The 26949-nt window shown below is 38.9% G+C and overlaps 1 protein-coding gene across 3 annotated transcripts in view; it reads right to left on the minus strand.

The window, feature by feature from the left end:
• Nucleotides 1-621: 621 nt before the first annotated feature.
• The window catches only part of APOO (apolipoprotein O), a 37029-nt gene continuing 10701 nt past the window's right edge, over nt 622-26949 (minus strand). For 2 of the 3 annotated variants that reach the window (XM_014960409.1, XM_014960406.1), the window contains exons 4-9: nt 26823-26877; nt 25701-25796; nt 22050-22141; nt 15888-15992; nt 4350-4445; nt 622-1477 (exon numbers count right to left, since the gene is read on the minus strand). In XM_014960409.1, coding sequence (XP_014815895.1) covers nt 4377-4445; nt 15888-15992; nt 22050-22141; nt 25701-25796; nt 26823-26877 — 417 coding nt within the window. In that variant the 3' untranslated portion in view covers nt 622-1477; nt 4350-4376. The remainder of the gene's footprint in view (nt 1478-4349; nt 4446-15887; nt 15993-22049; nt 22142-25700; nt 25797-26822; nt 26878-26949) is intronic. The other variant, XM_014960407.1, reaches the window with a different exon arrangement.

The following is a 26949-nucleotide window of genomic DNA, read 5'->3' on the forward strand; positions in this document are numbered from 1 at the left end:
ACAGTTATGACTGATATTTCCCAATTTTCCTTCCCACTCTTGACAAAAACACTACTTTGATCCTCCCAAGTCTGTCTGAACTATGTTGGCGAATTTAAAGTAGAAAACAAACACACACTCACCCCGAGCCCCACGCAAGAACCCTGCTCCCTTTACTAAATCAACATCCATCTCTACCAGCCTAAAACAATTATGAAAACATGCAATAAACACTTTGGGAGATGCTGTTTTTCTGCCTGAGGCAACCACACGCCTTATGCCTGTATTTAAAAGAGCTGGCCTGTTTTATAATGCCCACACAGACTGGTATTCACGTTGCCAAGGTCTGTTTGTTTTTCCCTAAAAGTCTGTGGAATACATTCAGCCAGAATACCTAACCAAGTCATAACAGAGATGTTTAAAAGCATTTTGAATATGATTTACTTTGTATTTTCTTTGTCGAAAGCTAACATATCATACGAGCACACACTTAATTCCATCCTTCCCCCAGCCCTCATATTCACTCATTGATTTAGGAACATTTAAGACTCACCATTAAAGCTTTAAATGCTCTGATCTACTTGGATTACAGTAACTTGTGAAGCACCACGCCCCAAAAAAGAGACTCATGGAAATGGCAACAAATGATGAAAGGGTTTTATTGTGCAAAGATTTCAAAATGCTGGAAATCCTTTTGTATTTCCCTTCGCTTCACTTTCTCCTCCCCTCCCCTGGCTGGGAATAAGGAAACAGCCACGTTATTCTATAGCTGGTTCCCACCACCCTAACGTTCTGGTTCCCATTGAGCTGTGCATTCAAGCAAAAACAAGAACAAACATCAACAGCTCCATTCCCATCCATCTACTAGACAGGAACTCACAGATGCTTCATTATATACCTCCTGCTGGCGCTGATGAGGCAGAAGATTTCTATAGAAAGGAGGGGGAGACTCAGACAAAACACAAGAGTCATTGTAATTGCTCTCAATCGTAATTCTATTAGCTAATGTTAGCCAAAACATCATGCTACTTTAAGCTTTTCCTCACTGTTAAAAAATACAGGCATTGTCAACAGCATCTCGAGAACCTTCCACAGGCTGTACAAATGTCACATGCATGAGTTTAAAGATAATAAAAGAGGGGGAAAAAAACAAGACCGTTTTGTTTAACCGGAATTTTATTTTATATATTTTATATATAAATATTAACAAGAGACTGAGGAATTTTGAGACTTGCTACTTGCAATGCTGATCCTGCAATAGGACAAGCACGGGCTGACTCGAGTCCCACCGCAGAATCGAGGACAAGGTTTCAAGACTGACCCAAGATACGTAGTGTCCTTTCACAGATTCCATACCAGAAGCCCAAGCAGCACACCGTCAGTCTTTCCTGAGGCAGAAGGCAGATCAATCACATTCAAAATCAAAATGGATTTATTTAGATGGTTTTCCTCTTTTTCTTGTAAAATTGTTGCTCTTATCTATATTTTTTTGGTTCACCTATAACCAAAGAAAGTGGGCAGAGGATAAGGGGAAGAGAGAAATATGAATTAAGTATCATAGAATTTTTCTTTCATTTGTCAGAGTGCAATTATGACTTTGTTCCTCAAACAGATTTTGATCACCTTGCCACAAAGAAATTTCTCAATCCCAATACACTTCTAATAAAGAGATTTAACTCTTCATATTAAGGATATCAGAGCACTAATGATCATGTGTGGTCTAGAGAACTTGATTCCTATAGTTGAACTGTATGGAAACATAAAAGAGAAGGAACACTTCCTAGCAACAAAATTCCAACTGCAATCTTGCGTAATAAACAAACTAACTTTCTCAAATAGAATTCTTTTTAATTCCCATCAAACTCACTCACTCTGTTGTAAAGCTAGGGTAATTTAACTTGGAAGAAATGGAATTACATAAATATAAAACCTTAAGAGAGTGACAATGAGATATGTTATCTTCATGGAAAAACATAAAGCCATGTCACTTCCGTGCAACTCTTCAGCACAACAGCTGGATAAAATTAAGGCTTGCTTCTCCCACAATGGGATGTGGTTTGAGCTGTAGTTTGCATATAATTATTGATGACAAACATACTACAATAAAGGAGGTGCAATCCTGCTGTTTTTTTGGAATGTTACGGTCTCCAACCCAAAGTGATTTTGTCCTTGGCTGACCATTTGCAATTCAGGGACACGCTGTGGCAAATCTTTATGAGGGAAATGAGACTGTATTTATTTTAGTAACCAGATTCAACTAGGAATATTGCCAACAGTTGAAAATACAGTGAGACTTTCAGGGCTGATCTCATTTAGAATAAACAAATATGTCTTTTCAAAGATCACAGCAGCGTCTTCCAACCTTTCAGATGACCCAAATCCAACAAAACATCTGGACTTGGGTATGGAGCTAAATAACCGGATTTGATTTCAACAGAAGTAACAAATTACCACCCCCGCAGAACAGCTGAAAATTGATACTGAATTGAACTTTCACCCTCTGGTTGCTCTAGGTCAAAAAATCTAGTAGTTCCCTTTATGTATTTCCTCCAGAAACAACATGTGGCAAAGCAACTAGATTTCAAAACTAGCAGCACCTGAGCAACTATCTTCACTCTTCATAAAAAGAAGTCTGAGACAGCAGCTGTTAGTGAGGTTTTCCTCAAAACTTACTTCTATAGCATGAGTATATTTATGATTAAAATCCTGAAGACAAAAGGGGCTGGACACCAACTTTAGTATAAGTCTTCCTGACAGCTTTTGTTCCTTTCCTACCACCCATCCTCCCCTTAAAGAGAAAACGTACCTTTAGCAAAAAGCACTAATATTTCAAAAAGTGAATAAAGACCTAACAAAAATTACATTCACATAGTAAGAAATGCGAAAAGGTTTATGTTGGTAATGAACCTTGACATTTGTAGAGTGTCCCACATATATGAACAAAAGTTCAATTTTCCTGACTTTTTGTCATTTAGTAGCTCTGTTCTAGTTCAAAACAACCACAATATTTTAGTGAATTTTAGAGAAGATTTTCTTCCTCTTGGTTCTCCTGGCTACCTCTACTCAAAACAAAAACTGTTCTTCCTTTTTTTTTTTATATTTTTTTATTTTATATGGCCATTTTGAAAAATACTTGGAAAATATGATTCTTAAAGACTTTATATTCATATGACTGAAGGAAAAACTAATGTACTAAGTAAATCAGCCAGTCGTCATACCCTTTTTTCCTTGTGAGAGTTAGCTATAGCAATTAAAAATACATTAAGGGAAATGCAACGTTAGAAACTAGTTTTGCTTTTAAAGCTGACTGTGTAATAGGGGAACACTGTTGCTCAGCAGACATGGGCGTTCCATCACATCTGCAAACATTTGTGACTGGTGATGATGCATGGAAGATAAAATTGGTGCAGTTTCCTAAATCCGGACTCTTGTTTACACAGTTGACAGTTAGGAAAAAAAAAAGAATTTTACTGGTAAGTGGAACACTGCATACAAAAATAAGGAGTTGTCCCTACAATGCTAGGATCACTTTCTGACGAAATGTAAGTCTTTAACGTGAAAATAATACATAATATTTGTACTAAATGATGCCCAGTTACATTATCATTAGTAATAATGAGCCTCGAATACAGAGCCATTTTTGTCCCTTGAAACTGAAAGAAAGTCTTAAGAAAGTTGAGAGGGTGTTTTTGTTTTGCTTTTCTAGAAACTCTAACAATCACGGGACCTGCTTGACTTTAGAAAGCAAGCCTGTGGCAAAGCCAGGAACAGAACCGGCGTCTCAGTTTGAGATTTTGGCTGGGAGAACTGGGAAGCGCTGCCTCTGCTTCCTCCGGCATTCGTTCCCAACTGATTAACCACGTCTCATTAGGGAGCTGCATCAACATGAAAGGTCAGGCACATCATGGACTGTTTCAGGCTTTAAGATAGCACTACATCCTCGCACTGACATATCTTTAGAGAAAAGAGGAATAGGTTTCCTTACCCTCCTTCATACCTGCACAGGCCTGACAAGAGGTTTTTGGTACAGGCGGCAGAAATGGGAAGGGAAGAAGGAGAAAAAAAAACCCACCCCAAAACCAACCAAACAACAATATGTTACCAAGGCCTTGCTAAATTACCTCAGAACCACTGGAGGACACGTATGTTTGCTTGCTATGCTCTAAAGATGAATTATTTAGGCAAGTTAAAGTGTATTAAGAAGCACGCATGTCCTTGACAAATGTTAAGATGCATAAATTTATTACCTCTCTTCCCCCCTTTGTTCATCAATACGAAGAAGAAAACTACGAGTCAAACTTGCAAATGTTCAGCTTTTCCAGTTATTTTGCTGCTGCAGCCACATACTGTTAACAGCCTTTCTCCTTTACCTGTCTGATGCCGAGTGATGGGGTGTTCTACTTCTGGGCACGCTCTTCTTTTGAAGCCGCGTGGACTTCCAGGGGCTTGTCACCATCTGCATCACCCTTGAGGAGGGAAAATATGCACACATTTTCAATTGAGGCAATCCATGATTAATGCTTTTGCCAGAACAGAAACCTTCTTCAGAAGCTGAAACAAACGCTTCTTGCAAAATCAAGTGGTTGATGAGACTAATTCAGTATAATATAATCAAATACGATCTTCTCCCAAACAGTTTCTAGATTTTAGTCTTCCTGTCGTCAGCTGAGCAATTAAAGGATTTGAAAGAACAAGTAGTTCAACAGAAATGTTTTAATTGACTCATTTTGCCTACGCTAATAATAGAGGATGAATTCCCACAGAGTAGCTGGTATTTTGCATTCTCTGAATTCTGTGTGGATTTATACAATAGGTCTCTTTTAGTACATATCCTTTGAGAGAGTTTTCTCACACTTTCCACAAAATAAATGATAGAAATCAAAGAAGGAAGAGAGGCTTGTTAGAGCATCTGGTCTGTCTATTTGCCAAGTGTTTTATAACGAACAGGCATTTGATTATAGTTCTAAATAGATATCAATATATAAAAAAAACCCCAAAAACTTAAAGGGCCACACATATGGCATGGGGACCAAAGTGCACGACATACAAAGACAGGCTGAGAGATGTGGGTCTCTTCAGCCTGGAGTAGACCCAGACAAAGGGGGAACCTAATTGCTACCCACAGTTCCTTAATGGGCATTTACATATTTGGAAGAGCAAGGCTCTTCTCAGGGGTTCACACCAAAAGGACACAGGAGCACAGCAAATTTCTGTTAGATTTAAAGCTGGGGGGAGGTGGAGGAAATATGTCACACCACTAGTCAGGCACTGGAACAGGTTTTCCAGAGAACTTTTTGAATTTTCATCCTTGGAAATAATCAGCACTTGACCTCACAAGGCCTGTGCCACCAAATCTAAGTTTGAAGCTGCCTGTGCTTTGAGAGGGGACTGGATGGAATGATCAAGGCACCCAGCCTCAATTATTGTTAAATTTTACACATGAAAATTAAATGGCATTTTCTTTATTCTAAAAAGATATTTTACCGATACGACTTAAATGTGATTGCAAATCTAATAGGAAAAGCCAGAAGAGACTGGAAAACATACCCATTTCACAGGATGGGCCAAATTTACGTCCCAGCACAAATTGAGTAGTATGGATAAGGCACTGAGTCTGTGAGAGCCTGCATATGCTCTGCTGGAGATATGGACTCAATACATCAAGATTCAACCACTAAGACAATTCTTAAATTTCTTATTCAAAATGTGCCTGGCAAGAACTTTAAAAGCTAATTCTTTCTTTCAAAAACCCATTTTGTTTTGATCACTACCCGGATATTTCATACATTACAGGAAATCCCATCCACAAACCACACCCACTTCAAAATAATGATCTACTCCGTAATTCCCTTGTACAGGAACCTGTAAATTACGACATTTTACTACAATTTATAATGAATAATCTGACTCATGATGCCTCATCTCGGGGATTACTTAATCCTGAACAAATGAACTAAAAATAAATTGTTCACAGAGAATTCTATGTTTTTCCACTTGCTTGTTTTAACTTGTAAAAAGCAAATAACATCTAGCTAAGCTTTTTTTTTCTTTTGTCCTAAAAGAGGAAAAGAACCCAAAGCAGTGCATACACACACACACACACACAAACAAAAGTACAGGAAAATAGGGGTCTTGCTCAGTTCCTTTGTTTCTGTGAGCTCAGTAGATCTCATCAGAGGGCTTGTCTTCACGAGATCTATGAAGTCTGAGTTACTTAATTTAAGCCAATCCACTGCTAAACTGTCATTCCTCACACAAACTCATTTGCTGAATTAGCAATTACTAAATTCTTTTAACTCCATCTACTGTCTATGCCCACATAAATAGTGAGCCTGAGTGAGGCTGATCAAGCAGTCATATAGGTAGCAAGAAAAGGGTGTCATCTGAGCTAATACAGGACATAAACACACCTAATTTTACAACAAAGTGTCAAGATCCTCTAGCCACACTCAAAACCAGATCAGCAACAAAAAACGTGTGTAGATCAATGACCCAGAAGACAGGCCTTCTCTGTGCCATGATGCCTTCCCATAATTAGAAGCAGGCACATATTCAAGATGGTCTTTCTACTTTCTGGCATACTCAAGACGGTCTTTCTGCTTTCTGGCTCAACACAACCACTCCATAATATGTCTGAGCGGCCAGAGGAATTCACACATCAGAGCTCTAAGGGGAAATATTTTGCAGCATTCTTCACATCTGACAGTTTCAATTGAAAGATGGCTGATAAGAAATCTCCATAAAACATTCATTAGTAAAGTGTTCAATACATCTGGATTCCATGGGATTAAAACATTTTTTTAAAAACATCTTTATTTGAAATAGAAAATAATATTGGAACTAAAGGGACTGTACACAATGCTTTTTGTAAGGTTTTCAGTACGAGTGGTTAAAAGACACCCTGACTTAGCTCCCAGTATGTAACAGAGATACACTGATACATCAATTCGAAAAAGACAAACTTTTAAAAAAATGCAATTATTTCTGTGAAAATTTTCCCTCCAGGGACAGATGTCCAAAAGCCAAGTGTCGGGTGGCTTCTTTTCTCACATTACAGCCTAGTCTGATGCAGAAGTTAGTTTCTGTTGTTCCCTCTGAGAACACCTTGCAACGGCCAGGCCCTCTTACACGGGCACCTAGCCTTAGAAATTCTAACTCCAAAGGCAAGTAGCTATACACCTCTCTTATGTTTATGGAAAACTCTTAAAATAAAAGTGAAGTCTGGCCACCAGGAAAAAAACAACAGCTGCAAAAGAAGAACAAAAGCTCATCTGGGCTCACAGATTAATAATTTATCTTTCCTTCTGTCCTCTTTTGTTTGCAATTTATTGCTGAGAATAAAGAGAATGTCACTGGTTTACTTTACTCATCCTCCTCCAGTCAATCAATAACTTATTTTCCATCTTTGATTTTCAGCTGAGCTTGAACTTAACTCTCTCAGAAATATGAAGCACTTTTAAAAACATTACTCAAGTTACCCTAAAAAGCTCAACTTTTTGTGGAGCAGATTCTGTCTTTCCTACCTCTAAGACATTTAAATTCATCACAGCCCAAACTAAGGGTCCAATCCAAGATAAGTAATAATTTTTACAAGTTTTACCCTGTTGTTGTTCTTGCTGCCAGACAACAAGAGGAGAGTGTATGACAGGGAACAGTATTTTCTGTCAGAAGAAGAAGTTTGTCTTTTAGTTCAGATGACCAAACTTTTGCTTGTCTGTTCAGAAGCTACTGAAGAGGTATCTTACAAGCACCAACTGTAGAAAGAATCTCTCAACTGCTTATGTTGTGTTTTAAAAGATGCTCAAAACACAAGTGACTTAAAAACTCTCCTCTTAAGACACTATTTAAGGTTTGCTACGGTCACAATCCATGATGCTTACGGCAAAGCTCCCCAGTCAACACACTGACATCATGACTTCCACCAGAGCTTTCAGGCGAGGAAAATTCAGGTCCACAATTTCCTTGATGCTTGTCCTGAGCAAGTGCAGGAAACAAGTACCCAAAGCTGGGCAGACTTTGCCCTTGGAAGCACTCTGTTACAAGCTAACAATTAATAAAATACCTAGATATAGCTATATTTTTAGTATTTATATATTTTATATGTGTAAGAAACGTATATTTAAATATTTAATAGTACTGGTAAGTTACAGATGGTTTCTGTCAACAAAACCAGGCAAATCCTAAACACAAGCTGCAAGAGTTTCTCTCAATCTCTGAAGCTGTTGTTTAAACAGCTTCAGAGTTTTTTTTTTAGTTGTTTAAACAACTAAATAATAGACAGCAAGAAAAAAAGAAAAATCAGTTTTCTGCAAGATCTTATTAGCGATTGGACTAACATAAGAAAGAACAGACATATGAAGAAAGGACCAAGACCTGAAAAAGAGGCTGTGTTTAGAGTTCTAGTGCTGTTCAGTTTTTTCACATTTTAGCCCCTTCAGTAAAAACAGTGGGTGCTCCTTTCAGTGTTGGGGGAACAAAAAGAACCCAGAACAGCTGAAAACACAACGAAAGTCTTTGAGTGGTATAAAGGCAAGATAGAGTGAGAACTAATTGCAGAAAATGGATTTCTATGTGGTTTAGTATACATTAGCTCACTGGCTGGAACAAAACCTGGGTTTAAGGGACTTGGTGCCGTAATACATGCCCTTGACACTTGAAGATGAAGTCATTATAGTATGAGAGTATGAGAGCTAATAACGCTACAGCACAATGTAACAGTTGCAAATTATGGAAGTATTGAAACCAGAGGCAGAAGAGGAAGGGCAAAAAGGCTGCATTTCATGAAAATAAACATCAAATGAGCTGAATGGCAATTATAAGCTAATTGTTATAAACTTACAGGTGGTATGTATTAAACTGGGGCTCTGAAATACTAATCTTCAAGCAGTTTTCTGTAAAGTATAGAAAACCACAGTCCTTAAGTTTAGTCCTCAATCTGCTATGGTCTGTCCATCCCTCTGACCTAAGGACAGGTATCAACGCTGATAAACTCATCCAGTATTAAAGAGGGATTGCTATGGAAAAAGGAAAAAAAAAAGCAACAGGAATTCACTGGCTTAACAGTTCAGCTAGTTCAATACTTCTGTAGGCACTGGAAGGCAAAAAGATGCAGAAGAAATGTAGAAAAAGATGATCTTGCATGAACTATGGTATTATTGAGCAAAGCATAGAGACCAGTTACTCACAAAGACTAGTGAAGGCAATGCAGGGTATCAGCCTCATAATTGAAAAACCCCAGGAATGAAAGTTTGATGCCGCCTAAGGCTACTCAAAAGGGTTTCAAACACATCATTCTAAAAAAATGCATAAGTGGGTATGACTCTCTACATCTTCCATTTCACTATCACTTCCCCCTCATCTAAACATGAGGAGGAACTTCTTCACTTTGAGGGTGGCAGAGCACTGGAATAGGCTGCCCATGGAGGTGGTGGAGCCTCCTTCTCCAGAGACATTCAAAACGCTCCTGGACACACTCCTGTGCAACCTGCTCTAGGTGGACCTGCTTTGGCAGGGGGGTTGGACTAGATGATCTCCAGAGGTCCCTTCCAACCCAATACCATTCTGTGATTCTGTGATTTACAACCTGATAATATAAATGCTAATACTAATTCCACTGATTTTTGTGGAATTACTTTTTGCGAGCAAAAGATTTTCAGAAGATAAAACCCTTAAGATACACCTGGCCTCCCAAAAAGATGGTTACATTTCTTCTACCATCTCCTCTACCTGGGTGAAGTAGTACAAAAGTTGTGCACTTTATATCGAGATAAAGTATACAGAAACTGAATAACTACTCCTGTTGTCCCTTCTTAGGAAAAATGTTTTATCCTTCTGGAAATAAACATCGTGAACGCTGATCTTTACATAAGGTACGTGGATAGTTTTAGCAAAGGGCTTTCATCCTGACATCCTGAAGAGCTGCCCCCTTCAATAAGGCAGCTTCAGGACACCAGAATGTTATACTGTAAACTGCATATGCCAAACCTTATCAGACAGACTTGCTGTATCAAAGGGCTCCAGCCCCAGTGTTTTGAAATGTAGCAGCAGAAGGTCCTGGAATTCATCTTTCTTGGCAGAACTTAAGATATCAGTTGATATGACCTCAATTTGGCACAGCTTTTTGTTTCATAAAACCTTCAGAAAATTAACATACCACATCTATTTTAATGACATACTGCTGCACAAACATGAAGCTATTCACAGCTGTGGTACCTATGACTATCAAACAAATTATGAGCAACATAACAAATTAACACAAGCCAAGAAGAGCCACCCATATACTGCTTGACTATTTGCAAGAATCCTTTGTGTAGCAACAAGAAAATGCTAGAGTGAATGTCACAACAACAAAAAAATAACATCTTTTGCTCTGGCATGGTTTCACAAAATGGGTTACATCTGCTGTAACAAACAACTCAAGAATAACATTTATATTTGCCTTAACTGGTTAAGGAATCTAGCTATTAGTTAGTTAATCTAGTTAAGGAATCTGGCATGCAGCTACCTAGTATGACAATAAGAAAGAAATAAACAAAACCAACCCAATTCTTTCACAGGGCTATCAAATTAGGACAGAAGCCACAGAATCTATCATAGAATGCTTTGCCAATTTTAGTATATGGTAGTTAGAAGTACTTATATTCTTCCATGACACTTTGGTATCGGTAAAAGCTCCAACAAAAACATAACTAATAATTATAACAGAAATTCTTTTGATGGAAAAGTTGCCACTGATTTGGTGGATCTAATCATCTGTATGAACAAAAAGTACTTTTTCGCACCAGTGTAACCACACAGCATTAGAGACAGACTGAAAAAAGTTTTTCTACAGGTAAACTTCACCTCTCACATCTCATGTTAGGAACATACCAGTGCTTATATGTATAAAAAAATGCTGAAGTTTTCTGGAGAGCTGGGCAGAGAAGAACCTAATGAGGTTACAAGGGCAAATGTAAGGTCCTGCACCTGGGGAGGAAGAACCCCAGGCACCAATATAGGTTGGGGTGGATCTACTGGGAAGTACTACAGAGGAAAAGGATCTGGGAGCCCTGGTGGATGGTAGGATCGCCATGAGCCAGCAATGTGCCCTTGTCGACAAGCGGGCCAATGGAATCCTGGGCTGCACAGGGAGAAGTGTGGCCAGCAGGTCGAGGGAGGTCATTCTCCCCCTCTACTCTGCACTGGTGAGGCCACAACTGGAATACTGCATCCAGTTCTGGGCTCCCCAGTTCAAGAGAGACAGGGAACTACTGGAGAGAGTCCAGGGTAGGGCAACTGAGATGATTAAGGGATTAGAGCACCTCCCTTACGAGAAAAGGTTCAAAGAGCTGGGACTCTTTAGCCTGGAGAAGAGAAGGCTGAGGGGAGACCTCATCTATGTTTACAAGTTCCTAAAGGGTAGGTTGAAGGATGATGAAGCCGGACTCTTTTTAGTGGTTTCCAGCGAGAGGACAACGGGCAACGGGCACAAGCTGGAACACAGGAAGTTCCACTCAAAAATGAGGAAGAACTTCTTTACGGTGAGGGTGACAGAGCCCTGGGACAGGCTGCCCAGGGAGGTTGTGGAGTCCCCTTCTCTGCAGATCTTCAAGACCCACGTGGATGCAGTCCTGAGTAATGAGCTCTGGGCAATCCTGCTTTAGCAGGGGAGTTGGACTACATGATCTCTAGAGGTCCCTTCCAGCTCTGTCAAATTTGTGAATTATTAACTGTGACTGACCACTTCCTGATAAGAACATCATAACACTGTCTTAAAAAAAAAATCCAACACAAAAAAACTAAACCAAAAAACAAGAACAAACCCACCCCTACCCCCTCAATTTCTCAACTATTTATTTTATACTGCTTCACCAAAAAGAAGTTTCAGAGCAGGCTCCTTCCACTAGAGATACTTCTCAGTCCACATTCTAATGACTTTGAAAGCATGTGACTTTTTACCACTGCTGTTCAGCTTCTCCAGACACGGGGAGACAATACCCTCTCTTTAACAACTTCAGAGGACAAAGGAACCAAAGGAACTGTATACTCCAGTGGTAAGAGATCACTGAAATGCAGGCAATTTCATCAAATGCACAGTGCTTCTTCATTTGAGTCACAAGATTTTTATATCTTGCCTAATCCATGAAGTTCAATGGCAGCAGTTAATACTAACAGTATCTGATCAATCAGATGAACTTTAAGAGGAAACCATCCAATGGCATTTCACTCCTTTGTGCAAAGAACATATTTTGGCAACTAAGGGGTGTGATTTAAAGATTCCGCAAGGAGGAAGAGAAAGAAGTGTGTTTACTTAGTGGCCTCTGCAATTTTGCATGTCATTTGTTTTTGTGCTGAGGTAGCAAGTGCTTGAATAAGCCTTATAATAAGATGAAAGCTTCAAAAGTTTTTGCCTTCCAATAACAACCACATGTTTCCCTTTGAAAGCCTGGAACACGATAAAATAAAAAGCTCAGCTAATTTTTACTGATGCTGTCAGTTTGTCTTTCTGAAATATTTTAATGTTGCCTATTTTTTGAGATACTGTTTGGCAGCCTAGATTCTAGGAAAGGTACAGTAGGATTAGCTAACCTTTGTTTATTCAAACACCTATACAAGTGCATTCACAGAAGAGCCCATGGCCAAGTATCCACTGGGTAAAGTCTCCACTCACTGATTAAAGTCTCCACTCTCTTAAGACTCAGCAACTGACAAGACACGTGAGGATTTCTTCAACCCAGCTTGTTTGGAACTAGTCCCACACCTAGACCTACGCAGGGAACTCAGTCCCATACCTGCAGGGCAATTGCCTCTCCAAAACATGTCTCTCAGTGGTTATCCCCCTTAGGTCTTAGGCCTCTGGGTTGAAAATACCATGCTCTGGTCAGATAGGACTTCTTGTTTACAACAACCCAGAAGCCATACATCCTTGTCAACCCAGTACGAACTATAGCTCATACTTGTGAGCTATGGCTTAATCTGGAGGTCCACAGTGAAAGACCAAGACTTTCTGCTGGTTCAAAATTGTTTTCAAATCACCTGTTAGTTTTGCCAAGGCTACATTAAACAACTATGAGAAGAGATGGAAAGCAATCTGCAGCTGGGGCAGGGGTTTGTATCAACAGAACAAGCATAGGTACTTAGAAATCAGGGATTAAAGATGCAGTGAGTTTAGAAGTGAATTTAAAATCACAGAAGCTCTATGCCACACACCTGAACCTTTATTTCTTTAAGTAGCAGTTAGAAAAAAAAAATCCCTAAAAGCCTTACAGGCTCTCCCTGGCACACATTTAATCAACACACACAGTTCTCCAGGCTCTTACACTCTGCTTCACTGAGCCATCTACATGTATTTCCTAGAAGTCAGTTTGCTTATCTGTACTAGAGAGATACAACTTCAAAGACAACTTTGCTCCCGGGGGTAACAGAATGTCTAGACCATAAAAAACAAAAACATCATTAAGATACTTAACTCCAGAAGCTTCAGGCAGGTTCTAAACCATGACCAAGACACTACATAACATAATGACTCATTAAAACAAGTTCCCATTTCTTTATCAAGTCAGTTCTAATCTTCTAATTAATATCATTAATCAATCACACTGCACTTATTTTGCAATTTGCTAGCATTCTGTAGAATGCAAAATGCATTTGAAGCAGCAAAACAGAATCTTATTTTGGACTTTTCTGAAGCAAGTATTTATGAATATTTGCTCGAACATAATGATGTCACTGTGTACTGCTCTACTGGACATTACTCTCCACTCATAGTATCTAGCAATTTGTAGAAACAAACAATTACAGGTATAAAAAACTAAAACCCTACAATTCACTACAGTTGTGTATCATGTTTGACCAACTCTACAGATAAAGTACTGTGTCCAGTTCTGGGTTCCCCAGTAGCACGTTTGACCAACTCTACAGATAAAGTACTGCGTCCAGTTGTGGGTTCCCCAGTATAATATATATTTACCAGACAGAATCCAGTGAAGCACCACTGAGATGACTAAGAGACTGAATTATGCCCTATGAGAAAAGGCTGAGAGAGCCGGGACTAATCACCCCAGAGAAGAGAAGGCCCAGGGGGGATCTCAACAATGTATGTAAACACCTGGAGGGAAGGTGCACAGGGGACGCCCTATGAGAAAAGGCTAAGAGAGCCAGGACTAATCACCCTGGAGAAGACAAGGCTCAGGGGGGATCTCAACAATGTATGTGAACACCTGGAGGGAAGGTGCACAGAGGACAGAGACAGGCTCATTTCAGCAGTGCCCAGTGACGGGACCAGAGGCCATGGGCACAAACTGAAACACAGGAAGCTCCCTCTGAACATCAGGAAACACTTTTTCACCGTGAGGGTGCCCAGAGAGGCTGTGGAGTCTGCATCCTTGTCTGTTTTAGGCAACCAGCTGTAGGTGGCCCTGCTTTAGTAGGGTGGTTGGACCAGATGACCTCCAGAGGACCCTTCCAACCACAACCGGTCTGTGGATTTATATAGAAATATAATATACCTTTTGTATTTTTATATATATATATATAAAATAATATAAAGTCTTAATATACACTGCTTTAACACACACAAACATATAAGCGAAGTTAGATACCAATACAAAAACTAAAACCACGGATAAATTAATTCATGACTGAATAATATGACTTAAATATAGTGCAACTACTTTGATGACTATAAATTAACCATGGAAGAGCACATTTGCTGATATATTGAGATTTAAAGTAACGAAACGTACAAATGCCTTAAAATGGCCATATTGTATAAGCATGGACCAGAGGAGTGCTGGAAAAAAAGGCTTCCCTTCTCTGGTGAAGTACACAAGGAAATCATACTGTATCACTGATGCTCTGCTGGGGGATTAGGGAAAGCTGCTCTGTAGGGGGAATAAGGAAAGCTGCTCCATTCTGACGCTGAAAATAGTATGAAGACATTCACTTAGTTGTATTAGCAATGTTAATCCAAAAACGCTGTTTTAAAGAAACCTCAGTGCTTGCCAAACTCTGGTAAACAAAGCCATTATGTTAGCATTTGCTCTGTCATCAGATGCAGGCATCTCTGAGGCAAGACATCAGTCTGCTTAGCATAACACAGAACAGTAGTACAAGATCAAAAAAAAAAGTGACTTGTAGAACAGAAAATAAAGATGACAAAAAAAAAAAAAATCATGTATGTTAATGTTAGTCTGACCCCTCTTATAGTATTTAACAATGAGAAATCTAGAAAATAGAAACTTTCAGCAATGACTGTGCTTGGCATCTCACCAGGATGCTTAGTTCAAAGCAGATTCAAAAAAACTCAATTTTTATTGGCAGTCTTCTTGATAAGAACCGATTAAATGAAAGTTTCTTACAATAGGGCTATTAAGTATTCAACCACACAGCTAGTTATCTTCGACTAAATCCCCAAGAATTGTATATCCCTATAAACTGCTGCTTTTATGATTACATAGTAAAGATTAATAGAGCAGTACACAATGACATCACCATGCTAGAGCAAATATTCATGAACATCCAGAGGAAAAGGGAATAAATTGGAAACAAGATTCTATTTTTCTGTCTTTGAAAGAGAAGGTATGTAGTGAAAAATAAGTTATTTTAGATTTTTAAGACGAAGTTTGTCAAATTAAATTTTTAAAAAAAACAATCCATTTTTAAATAATCAAGACTGTAAGAGCCTTGATCCCTAGCATTCCAATCACCCTACTAGCAACTTTCATATTAAACACTTGGTAGATTATATACTAAAGCATTTCTGAAAGTTTAACTTGAAATAAGCTCAGTATTTTTCCACAGCTTAGAAAGACAGAATGAAAACTTTGTCTTCAGAAATAAAAGTCAGAGTGGAAAAAACCCACTACTGTTCGTATATTCTTTGAAAATGCAGTGGTAAATTCAGAAATCAAGCTCCTCTGACTTCTTACCTTATCACCTTTTTTCCCAGATTTCTTCTTAGGATTATCCTTCCAAAGAGATTCTACAGCAATATATCCCTGAAGACTCCAGTCATACACCTGCGTACCAGCAACCTTTGAAATAAAAGATATTAGACAGCATGAACTTAATAATCTTTGAGATATTATTTTGCTTCTTGTTTTAAGTGGACAAAGTCTCAAAACACAAGAACTTTGACATCTTCCTGTTCAAGCTCATGTGTACAGCATTAATAAATATCTTGGGAAACAAAAATGAGACATGCTCTTGTAGCACTTCCCCTTGAGCCCCATGGAAATTTTTAGCATCCACAACGTCCTGTGCCAAGGAGCTACACCACTGGGCACACTCAATTCAAACAGGACAGGTACAGAGAGTTATCTTTTTCAGTATCAGGTGTGTTCATTTTCAAGTACTTCAATAAACTAGTTCTGAAAGTCAGAGGAGCCTACAGCTGAAAAGATAGTGTCATCACTTGTGCAAGCAGTACAGACCTACCAGGACTGAAAAATAACCACGATCAATGAACAATCAAGGGTTTTGGGTTTTTTTGTCTGCAATGTTACTGAGAACACAGCTAACAACAAAAAATGAGAAACAGCAACTATGCATAAGCCATTTCTTGTTCCTGCTTAAAAATACCCCATTAAAATACTTTAAAACACTCTAAATACCTAAGAGTACAAACTTAAAAATATTCTTATAGGAGTGATACCATCAAGTGAATTATGAATTGAGCTAAATGAGAAACTGGTCATTCACATGGCTGAAGGAAAGTAACTACATCACAAGGTACAGCAACCTGGATAGTTTATGTCTGTCAGACTCAACCAATGTTTCAACACTATAAATACTTCCCAAGAGCTGAGACCCACACACACATTCACAATTCCCATGGCTTGAAAAATATAAGTCTAGATAGACTGTAAGCTACAAGTTACAGGGTCAACAGGAACATAGCCAAGAAATTCTCATAACCACCCAAAGCATCCTCTCATGAAGACAACAGCAGAGTCACGTGTTAGGCTTGTGCTTTATACCTCCCTCTCTCACGGAGCAGTTGAAGAGGAAGCAGGTGAGTACTACAGGTGCCACCACTATTCTTGGGAGTGGCCGTTCCAGCCAGGAATAGCAAAAGGAACAATCATCATACAAACAGTTCATTCAATTATTTCAAGTGTTCATTCCAACGTTCACACAAAGAGTTCCTTTCAAAGGAGGACGAGTTTTTCCATTCAGTCATGTGGAATTCTTAATTTCCGGGAGATAACACTTTCCAGCTTGTTTGTGTTAAATTACAACATGCTAAAATACCATCTCTGTTCAACAGAACACTGTAGGTTTGTATGCTAAAATTTGAACAAACAAGTTGAAAAGTCAGACTGAATAGTTCTCAACAGGGACTCTGAAATAGCTCAAAAGTGACCTTGGGCCACAAACACCTGTGCTAGCGCTAATGAGGTAGCATCATCAGCCTCTAGGGCCTAATGTGCATGTAAACAAACTCCCATATTTTAATTCCACATAAGACGATAAAAATATAATATTGACTATGCCACATATGTGAAGATTATCAAGCAGAAGTATGGTTAGCAAATCTTTATCTATATTGCATGCTGAGAAACTAAGCCAAGAATCTTCTGGCTTTTCTACATTTATATTGTTAACAAAAGTAGTTATAGTGCAATTTCACAAGCATTTCACTCTGCAGCAAACATGGATCAAGTGACCTCAACTCCTTCCTTTCTATCCACAGTTCCTCTAATCGTGTCATGCTCTCAGTTGTGACAGTACAACTGTTCATGCTTTATGGATTGAGCTGGGCAAGGGACAAGGTACAGTTTCAAAAGACACAGAAATTAGTTTGTTGACAAAGAAACAAATTTATATACTAAGAAGCTTTTCTTTCTTTCAAGAAGGTAAGCATAACACACAATACTTCAGGAAATTTGAGAAGCTCTAAAGGGCAACAAGAAAGCCTTCTACAATGGATTACATTCTTACTTAAGTGAAGTGATAGCAACAGAGTTCATCATTGGTAATAAGTAGTTTTCAGGCAGTATTCATCTAACTGGGGATGGAAGAAATGCACAGACTAATTAGACTGATTTTTTTTTTTTTGTGCTTTCTGATAAATCACAAATTTATAAGGAATTTTTTTCCTCACTGCTAGTATTAATTTAATTTGTATAACTGAACAAACGGTCAAACTGTAGATGTGGTAAGGGAATTGAATTTAATACTAAGGTTTATTTTGGTCTTCTGCAATTTAAGTAGTGTTTTGGAACTGTATTGCTAATCATAATAGATTCAAAATATTTTTTACTTACTGTGGCTTCTCTTCCATCTGGAAAAAGCTTTCCAGTATGAAGTTACTTAAATCAGTATTTTTATCATTAGAATTAATTTTCGTTCCTTTTTATTATCATACAATCATAGAATGGTTCAGGTTGGAAGGAACCTTAAAGATCATCGAGTCCCAACCCCCCTGCCCTGGGCAGGGACACCTCCCACTACAGCAGGTTGCTCAAAGCCCCATCCAGCCTGGCATTGAACACCTCCAGGGATGGGGCACCCACAGCTTCCCTGGGCAACCTGTTCCAGTGCTTTGCCACCCTCACGGTGAAAAATTTCTTCCTGATATCTAATCTAAAATACTATCTTCGAGTTTGAAGCCATTACCCCTCATCCTATCACCACATGGCCTCATAAAAAGTCCCTCTCCAGCTTCCCTATAGGCCACCTTCAGGTACTGGGAGACTGGTCTCCCCAAAGCCTTTTCTTCTACATGCTGAACAACCCCAACTCTCTCAGCCTGCCTTCATAGAAGAGGTGCTCCAGCCCTCTGATCATCTTTGTGGCCCTCCTCTGGAGTTGTTCTAACAGGTCCATGTCCTTCTTATACTGAGTCCTCCAAAGCTGGATACAGCATTTGACATGGGGTCTCACAAGAGCAGAGTAGAAGGACAGAATCACCTCCCTCAGGTGATTGCTGGCCATGCTTCTTTTGATGTTGCTCAGGATCCAGTTGGCTTTCTGGGCTGCAAGTGCTCATTACTAGCTTATGTTGAGTTTCTCATCCACCAACACCCCTAAATCCTTCTCCTCAGGGCTGCTCTCAATCTATTCTCCGCCCAGCCTGTATCTGGGCTTGGGATTGCCCTGACCCAGGTGCAGGACCTTGCACTTGGCCTGGTTGAACTTCATGAGGTTGGCACTGGCCCACCTCCCAAGCCTGTCCAGGTCCCCCTGGGTGGCATCCCTTCCCTCCAGCATGTCAACCGCACCACACAGCTTGGTGTCGTTGGCAAACTTGCTGAGGGTGCACTCCTCAGGACCATCCCCAGTTAGATGAATACTGCCTGAAAACTACTTATTACCAATGATGAACTCTGTTGCTATCACTTCACTTAGCAATTCATACATTTCAATTAAAGAAAAAAGTTACCTTCCAGACAGATGCATCAAGTGTTGTACCTCAACTGCAAATATATTTTGCTGTGTTTACTTCCAACTCTCCCATGGAAGAAGGAAAGTCTTTAATAAAGGCGGGAATAGGAAAAAAAAACCTAAAACAACTACCCAAAACTATTTTAGTCTTTTAAAAGATGGTCAAATCTGAAAGTTTACCAAATGATGGGAACTATACCAGTGTAAATGAAAATGAAAAAATGAAAATATACCAGTGTAAATGAAAATGGGGAAGAAAACCAAAAAGAACACAATATAAAGAATAAATAAAAATTTAAATTATTGTTACAGAATATTTTGCATACTGTTCTATTAATTTGGCAAGTGTTCTTAGTACTGGCGCATCCCTTTTTAGGCTTACATAATTTTTTTAAAAGGCCTATGAAATATTTTAAAATAATTACTAGGAAGAAAAGTGTTTTCAATTTCAGATTAAAGGATAAAAATTATGTATCGTAAGATCTGATATTCTCAAAACTTTACTGTTTTATGAAAAGCACGAGAGAGATTACAGGAACCAAAACAGTATCTAGGATATCACTCTCTCTGCAGAAGTTTTCAAGCTCATATGTCTAGTGTCTTGACCAAGTCAACAAAGCTAAACCTATTACAATCAAGTTTCAGGCTCATGGTCTCATATCAGATTTTTTGTTACAGTCAAATTAAGAACTGTGAATTAATCAAAGGGCAATCACGCACTTCAAAGTTTTTGTAAAATAAACAAGGTATTGTGAAGCTGTTAGTAGCAAATCCATAGTTAAGACTGAACTGAGCTTCTTTAAAAACAATAACATGAGTTTAACACCATTCAAACCCTTCCCACTTCACTGTTCAGAAGACAACTAGAATTTCAATACACAGCTTCCAAAAGAAATGTCTAAGCTTTTTAAATTTTGTGGGTTTTTTTCTGCCACTTGTATAATTTTCACTCCCTGAGAATAAGTCAACAGAGCTATCTGTATTTAGAGCATATAAATCCTGAAAGCACTAAAAAAAGATTCCATCAAAGATCAGGGCATCACCATGCTGGCAGAGTTCAAACAAAGCATTTTCAGCTCTCCCTAAATCAATGACTTTTCACTTTTCAAAGAACATCATACATTCTTGAGAATATCATATTTTCATCCTGACATCTCAGTGTCATTCATAAGTCTCCAATAACTGGATAGTAAATTTACCAAAGCCTGAAACATAAAGTATTTCTGACACACTAAAATATGTGCACTGTGAGTAGTTGAAAGCTGTATTTGAAAAAGAACATGGTGGAGAACTAAGGAATCTGCCAGTACAATGAAGTGTGGACAGCAAGGCATATGAACTGCTATCAGTTGGGGCTGTAAACAGTTCTCTGGTCCCATCAGTTCTGTCTTTCACAGGAAACCCACTTAAGCAACTGCAAGTTAACATGTTTCTTATGTGCCTGAAACAACAAATGCATGAAGACAAAAGGCATCCAATAAGCAACAGAATTCTTACCCCCACTGCAGAATGCGCATGCTTTCTCGAAACTCTATGAGAAAACTTCAATAACAACACTTATCTCAAAATGTTGTTCCCATGCTTTCTCTGTAGAAATATATATATAATCTCCCTTCTTTTATTTTTTTTTTCTTTCTTTCAAACCCCATTGTTCATTTACTCTCAAGATATTCCAGGCTTCCTTAGTATTGTAAATAAACATGCAAACAGCACCTACCAAGCATGTTTACATTAATTCATAATGTCTTGAGATTAGAGATTGAAAAAGGAAATTATGTTCCTCAAATTGAAGACGCTACTGCAGATGATGTTCAACCAGGCCAAGTGCAAGGTCCTGCACCTGGGTCAAGCACAAACACACGATGGGCAGAGAATGGATTCAGAGCAGCCCTGAGGAGGACTTGTGGGTGTTGGTGGATGAGAAGCTCAACATGAGCTGGCAGTGCGTGCTGGCAGCCCAGAAAGCCAACCACATCCTGGGCTGCATCAAGAGAAGTGTGGCCAGCAGGTTGAGGGAGGTGATTCTGCCCCTCTGCTTATGAGTACTGCATGCAGCTCTGGAGCCCGCAACGTAAGAAGGACATTGACCTGTTAGAACAAGTCCAGAGGAGGGCCACAAAGATGATCAGAGAGCTGGAGCACCTCTCCTATGAGGACAGGCTTAAAGAGTTGGGGTTGTTCATCCTGTAGAAGAAAAAGCTCCGGGGAGACCTTACAGCAGCCTTCCAGTACCTAAACGGGGCCTACAGGAAATATGGGGAGGGACTCTTCATGAAGGAGTGTAGTGATAGGACAAGGGGTAATGGTTTTAAACTGGAAGAGGGGAGATTTAGATTAGCTATTAGGAAGAAATTCTTTCCTGTGAGGGTGGTGAGGCACTGGAACAGGTTGCCCAGAGAAGTTGTAGATGCCCCATCCCTGGCAGTGTTCAAGGCCAGGCTGGATGGGGCTTTGAGCAACCTGCTCTAGTGGGAGGTGTCCCTGCCCCTCCCCCACAACAAAACAGTTTTTGTTTTTGTTGGGTGGGGGGGGGGGGGGGGGAAAGTCACTAAAACAGAGTATCTTTCAGCCTTGACTGCATGTTCTTTGACAAAGTAACTATCATTTTGTTAAGTGCCAAGTACAATCACCAGTTAATTTGAAGGTAGGAGGCAATAATCAAAGTAAAAGAAACTTCTCCAAAGAAAGGTATCATCACTGACCTTTGCAAAAGCAACCGCTTGCTGAGGGTAATACATGGAGGCACCAATACCCATGAGACCTGCAGGATACACTAACTTCTTTATTTTCGAGCCTGTTTCATAACACATAAAAAAAACCGCAAACCAAAACATCGTTAGGCTATATGTAAACCAAGATACTACTATAACGGCCCTACTGTTTTACTTATAATCAAAACAATTTTATTAAAGAGTAAAAGCCAGAGTTAAAAGATATTTAAGAGAATTATACCAACTGATACTCTTTTCTAAACTAAAAGGAAAAATTCAGGTAAAGGAAGGTTAGGATAACATTCTTTTGATACATCAAACAGAACAAGAGACATTCCAATGCAAACTTTATAAGTTACCTTGACTCACAAATATTGATTCTTCCACAACTGGTCTTATGAATAATTTTTCTTGATTTACTATAGCAATTTGTAAAGCATTTGAAAGTACTTACGCTATACGCCTATTGCTCGATCCCCAAGTAAATTTTGAACATTTTAATCAATTTGAACTCTCTACTCAATTATACAAGTCTAAAATAATTTAACTGCCTGAAAAGTTCATCCTCTTATCACAGTTGGCCGCAGGTTGTGTATCCTGGCTGGCCAGTGACAATATGTATCACTGAACCCGTTACAGGGCATGCTGCAGTTTATCCAGTCACAAAGGATCAGAGAAGGGAGCAGGTAAAGGAGAAAAGCAAGCAGTACAGGAGAAAAAAAAGGTCATAAACCAGACGTACAGGAGTCAGGACGCAGTAGTTCCGTTCGTCATAGAACAGCCTGTTCTATATGCAAAGCCACATGTGCTTCTAATAAAGGAATAATGAATTTTGAAGAGGAAATGCATATTAGAAGTGTTTAGTGTTTCCACTAACATATGCTCATGATGACATGAGAAACAAGAGACATTCATAAAGTGATGTTGCTAGTCTTGTGAAGAGAGAACTTGGTACCAATTAGCTGTAAGAAGGAACAGAGAAGGCAAGCTTCATTGCATCTTTACAACCAGAAATATTACACTTTGTTGTAATTTCTGGGAATGGGGAAATCTTCCTTAGCGATACCTTATCAAAGTGCCTACAATATCACTTTAGGAATAAAAGTAATAGCTGAAGATATTAATGCCTTCCAGCAGGCTGCTACCTGCTGGAGATACTCATTAGAGGGAAGTTTAGCAATACTCCCGTATCCATTCCAGTAGAATCATAGAATCATGTAGGTTGGAAGAGACCCTTGGGATCATCAAGTCCAACCATCTACCCTACTCTACAAAGTCATCCCTACACCATGTCCCTCAGCACTGCATCCAAACGGCCCTTAAACACAGCCAGGGATGGTGACTCCACCCCCTCCCTGGGCAGCCTGTTCCAATGCCCGACCACTCTTTCTGTGAAAAATTCCTTCCTAATGTTCAGTCTAAACCTACCCTGTTGGAGCTTGAAGCCGTTCCCTCTCGTTCTGTCACTAATTACCTGTGAGAAGAGACCAGCACCAACCTCTCTACAGTGTCCTTTCAAGTAGTTGTAGAGAGTGATGAGGTCTCCCCTCAGCCTCCTCTTCCTCATACTAAACAGCCCCAACTCCTCATACGCTCCTCATACGATTTGTTTTCCAGCCCCCTCACCAGCTTCGTTGCCCTCCTCTGCACTCGCTCCAGCACCTCGATATCTCTCTTGTATTGAGGTGCCCAAAACTGGACACAATACTCGAGGTGTGGCCTCACCAGTGCCGAGTACAGGGGCACAATCACCTCCCTACTTCTGCTGGTCACACTATTTTTGATACAAGCCAGAATGCCATTGGCTTTCTTGGCCACACTGCCGGCTCATATTCAGGTCACAGCAAATTATCTTCAATAGCATTTTAAACCAAGCTGGATGACTGTACAATATTCACATGATTAAACTCTGAATACCGTACTTTCTACTTAGTGAGCAGCTGTATCTTCAAGTGTTAATGGTTAGACTGGAAGATTTTATTTGTACCTTCCAAGAGGGCAATATTTTGCAGTGACACCAAGGAGGAAGGGTTAAAAAAAGGGGAAATTTTATTCTAACTCTCTGTAGCATCAAAATTAAGGGGCACTTCCTTCTACAGTTTGAATACTGACTGTTATTTCCAGAAAGTGTTGTAAACTATAACCAGACAAGAAGTTTAAAAATTATGGCTCCAATCCTAAAACATTCACAAATCAGACTTTCATATTATGAGGTAGTTTTATTGCATGTAGGACCCTCTAATCTTTTAGACCCAGCCACAAGGCTCCACACCCCACCCCAAATTCTGCTAACAGTTGTCAAGGCTGGAAACTGATCTCATACATCATCACATAAATCAATAAGCAGGAATTTGAATAGAAAGAACTTCAAATGGGTGAAGTTTGAGACCTTGATTTTCATTTTTAAAAATATACTAGGAGAAAAAAAAAAACAAACAACCTGCTTTCATCATCTTCCCTGGAAAATTAAATATTTTGAGGAATGCACATATAAGTGCATATATTCACAGGATGCTTGCCATTTCTACGTAGCCAAGCATACATATTCAGTTTGTTCAACACATACAGGCCCCACAAACTTGTATTTTTATCCAAAGCAAGTCCTTACTAGTAATTAAATGCTAGAACTTTTACAGTTCCGTTACCTACAAGTTTTGTTCTTGTGTTACTTCATTTCACTATATTAAGAAGCATAGAATCATCTAGGTTGGAAGGGAACTTTAGGATCATCTAGTCCAACCATCAACCTAACTCTGATAAAAAAACAAAAGAAAACCATACAACCTCCTCCCCCCCCATTACTAAACTATGTCTCTAAGCTCTATGCCAACCCGTCTTTTCTAAACCTCCAGGGATGGTGCCTCAACCACTTCCTTTGGAATACTCACTATCTCAATACAAACACAAAATATTTTAAGAAATGTTAATTGTGATAAAGTCTCATTTATTTTTGTTTAATGGGGCTTTGAGCAACCTGGCCTAGTGGGAGGTGTCCCTGCCCATGGCAGGGGGGTTGGAACCCGGTGATCTTTAAGGTCCCCTCCAACCTAAACAATTCTATCATTTCTATGAAGGCATAAACATATTAGTTCCTCCAATCAGTGTGATGAAATTACTATATCACATTTCTATAGCACAAAATGTGCATGTATTTATAGCATACCCAGAGTTCACAAGTACTTTTGCTGAGTATCACCATCTACAGCACATCTGTGCCTCGACACGTAATACTTTGAAGGAACTTCAATAACCATCTAATTGTACATGCATCATATTTCAGGAACCTCTGAGTTTTACTGGGATTTATTCCTCTGTAGTTTTTTACAGTGGCATATATGATCAAGAACTTAAGTAATTAAGAAGATTTTCAGGCTTTAAAAAACCCTTTCCTACTTTTGCTATAAGCTAGAAACGGAAAAGATCAAAAGACTAGATTCCAGTAACAAATACAGTATTAAGAAAAACTGATGGTTATTATACACCTTTTACATGAAGTTTCTGTGTGATTGGAGGAACACTGTAGAATCTTGCTTGTACAGTTAGATCTCACGTGTTACAATTAACAAATAGTACTCAAAAACCCCACAAATAAATTGTTTATCCCAAATGATAACATAAGCAGTTCAAAAGGTTCCCGCTTACCTCGAGCAAGAAACAATCCAACAATTCCTGCAAAACCTATCACACCAAGCCTTGGATAAAACCCAGCAGGGGGGTTTTGGAGAAATTCAAAGCCCTCTGAAAAGAAGTCAGAACAAAGTGCTTTAATGTAATGTGAAAGTGTTTTTGTGATAAGGAATCATCAATACGTGCTGGCAATTGTTAGAAAACAAAGAGTTATCACAACACATTTAACTATCATGCACATTTTAGATCTGCTGGCATAAAATTCAAAGCCTTTGAGATCTTCTCTAGTGACACATGAATGAAACTGAACATCGTATTGTATTTACCAATTTTCATAGAAGCTTTTGCCTTTGCTCCTGGGCCATCTGTTTTGTTTTGCTTTTCTGCATCTCCATTATATCTTTTTGAAGATTAGTGATAAAAACCTTTGCAAAAAGGATTCTTACATTTACACATTAACAAGAATTAGTTTCAGAAAAACACCGTACAAAATACAAATCACAGAACAAAGGAAAGACACAGCATAAACAAAGCTCAGTCCAAGATGGGAGTCCAATGGGGGAATGGAAAACTATGAAAAAACCTTTCATGCAAAGAGTTCAGAAGATTGAGACCGTTAAGTTCAAGGAAAAGAGGCGCACTATCTGAAATGCATGCTCAGTCCTGATGAGCCCAAGTATGAAAGGATGCTTCCAAACCCAAAAATAAATACAAATTATTTTGGATTAATTCAAAATTCTTCAGAGATCCAAGGAATAAAACCAAAATTAAAAGGTTAAACATTACAAACAAAAGGCCTACACTTGCGATAAGTAACAAACATTGCAGCAAGTTTCAGTTACTAGGGTGGGTCAAGGGAATAAATTGTGAGGTTTTTTTTCCTTCTTTTCCTGCATAACTGTCTTTTTTAGTGACATTGGTGGACACAGATGCAGGTCTCAGATTTTAATTATTTAGAAATGTAGTGTCACAATGACCTACAAAGGAAATTTAAACAGATATACAGTGCAAATGAAGTAGTCTTAAATGCATTAGACATTATATATATATTGATGCTTAGGGGAATTCCCTTTTAACAGAAAATATAGTACATTTCTGCATTTTAAATTGCTAGTTAAGAAAACTAAACTGATTTACCTCTACCATGCTCAACAGCTTTTTCTAATTTGGGCATAGCTTTGGCATAAAGATCCTAAAAAAAAAAAAAAAGAAAACAACAGTAAATAGATACCAAATAAGTAAAATTTAAACTACAGACTGTAAC

This window comes from Calidris pugnax, unplaced genomic scaffold (assembly GCF_001431845.1).
Source record: "Calidris pugnax isolate Ruff unplaced genomic scaffold, ASM143184v1 scaffold188, whole genome shotgun sequence".
NCBI classification, from domain to species: Eukaryota; Metazoa; Chordata; class Aves; order Charadriiformes; family Scolopacidae; genus Calidris; species Calidris pugnax.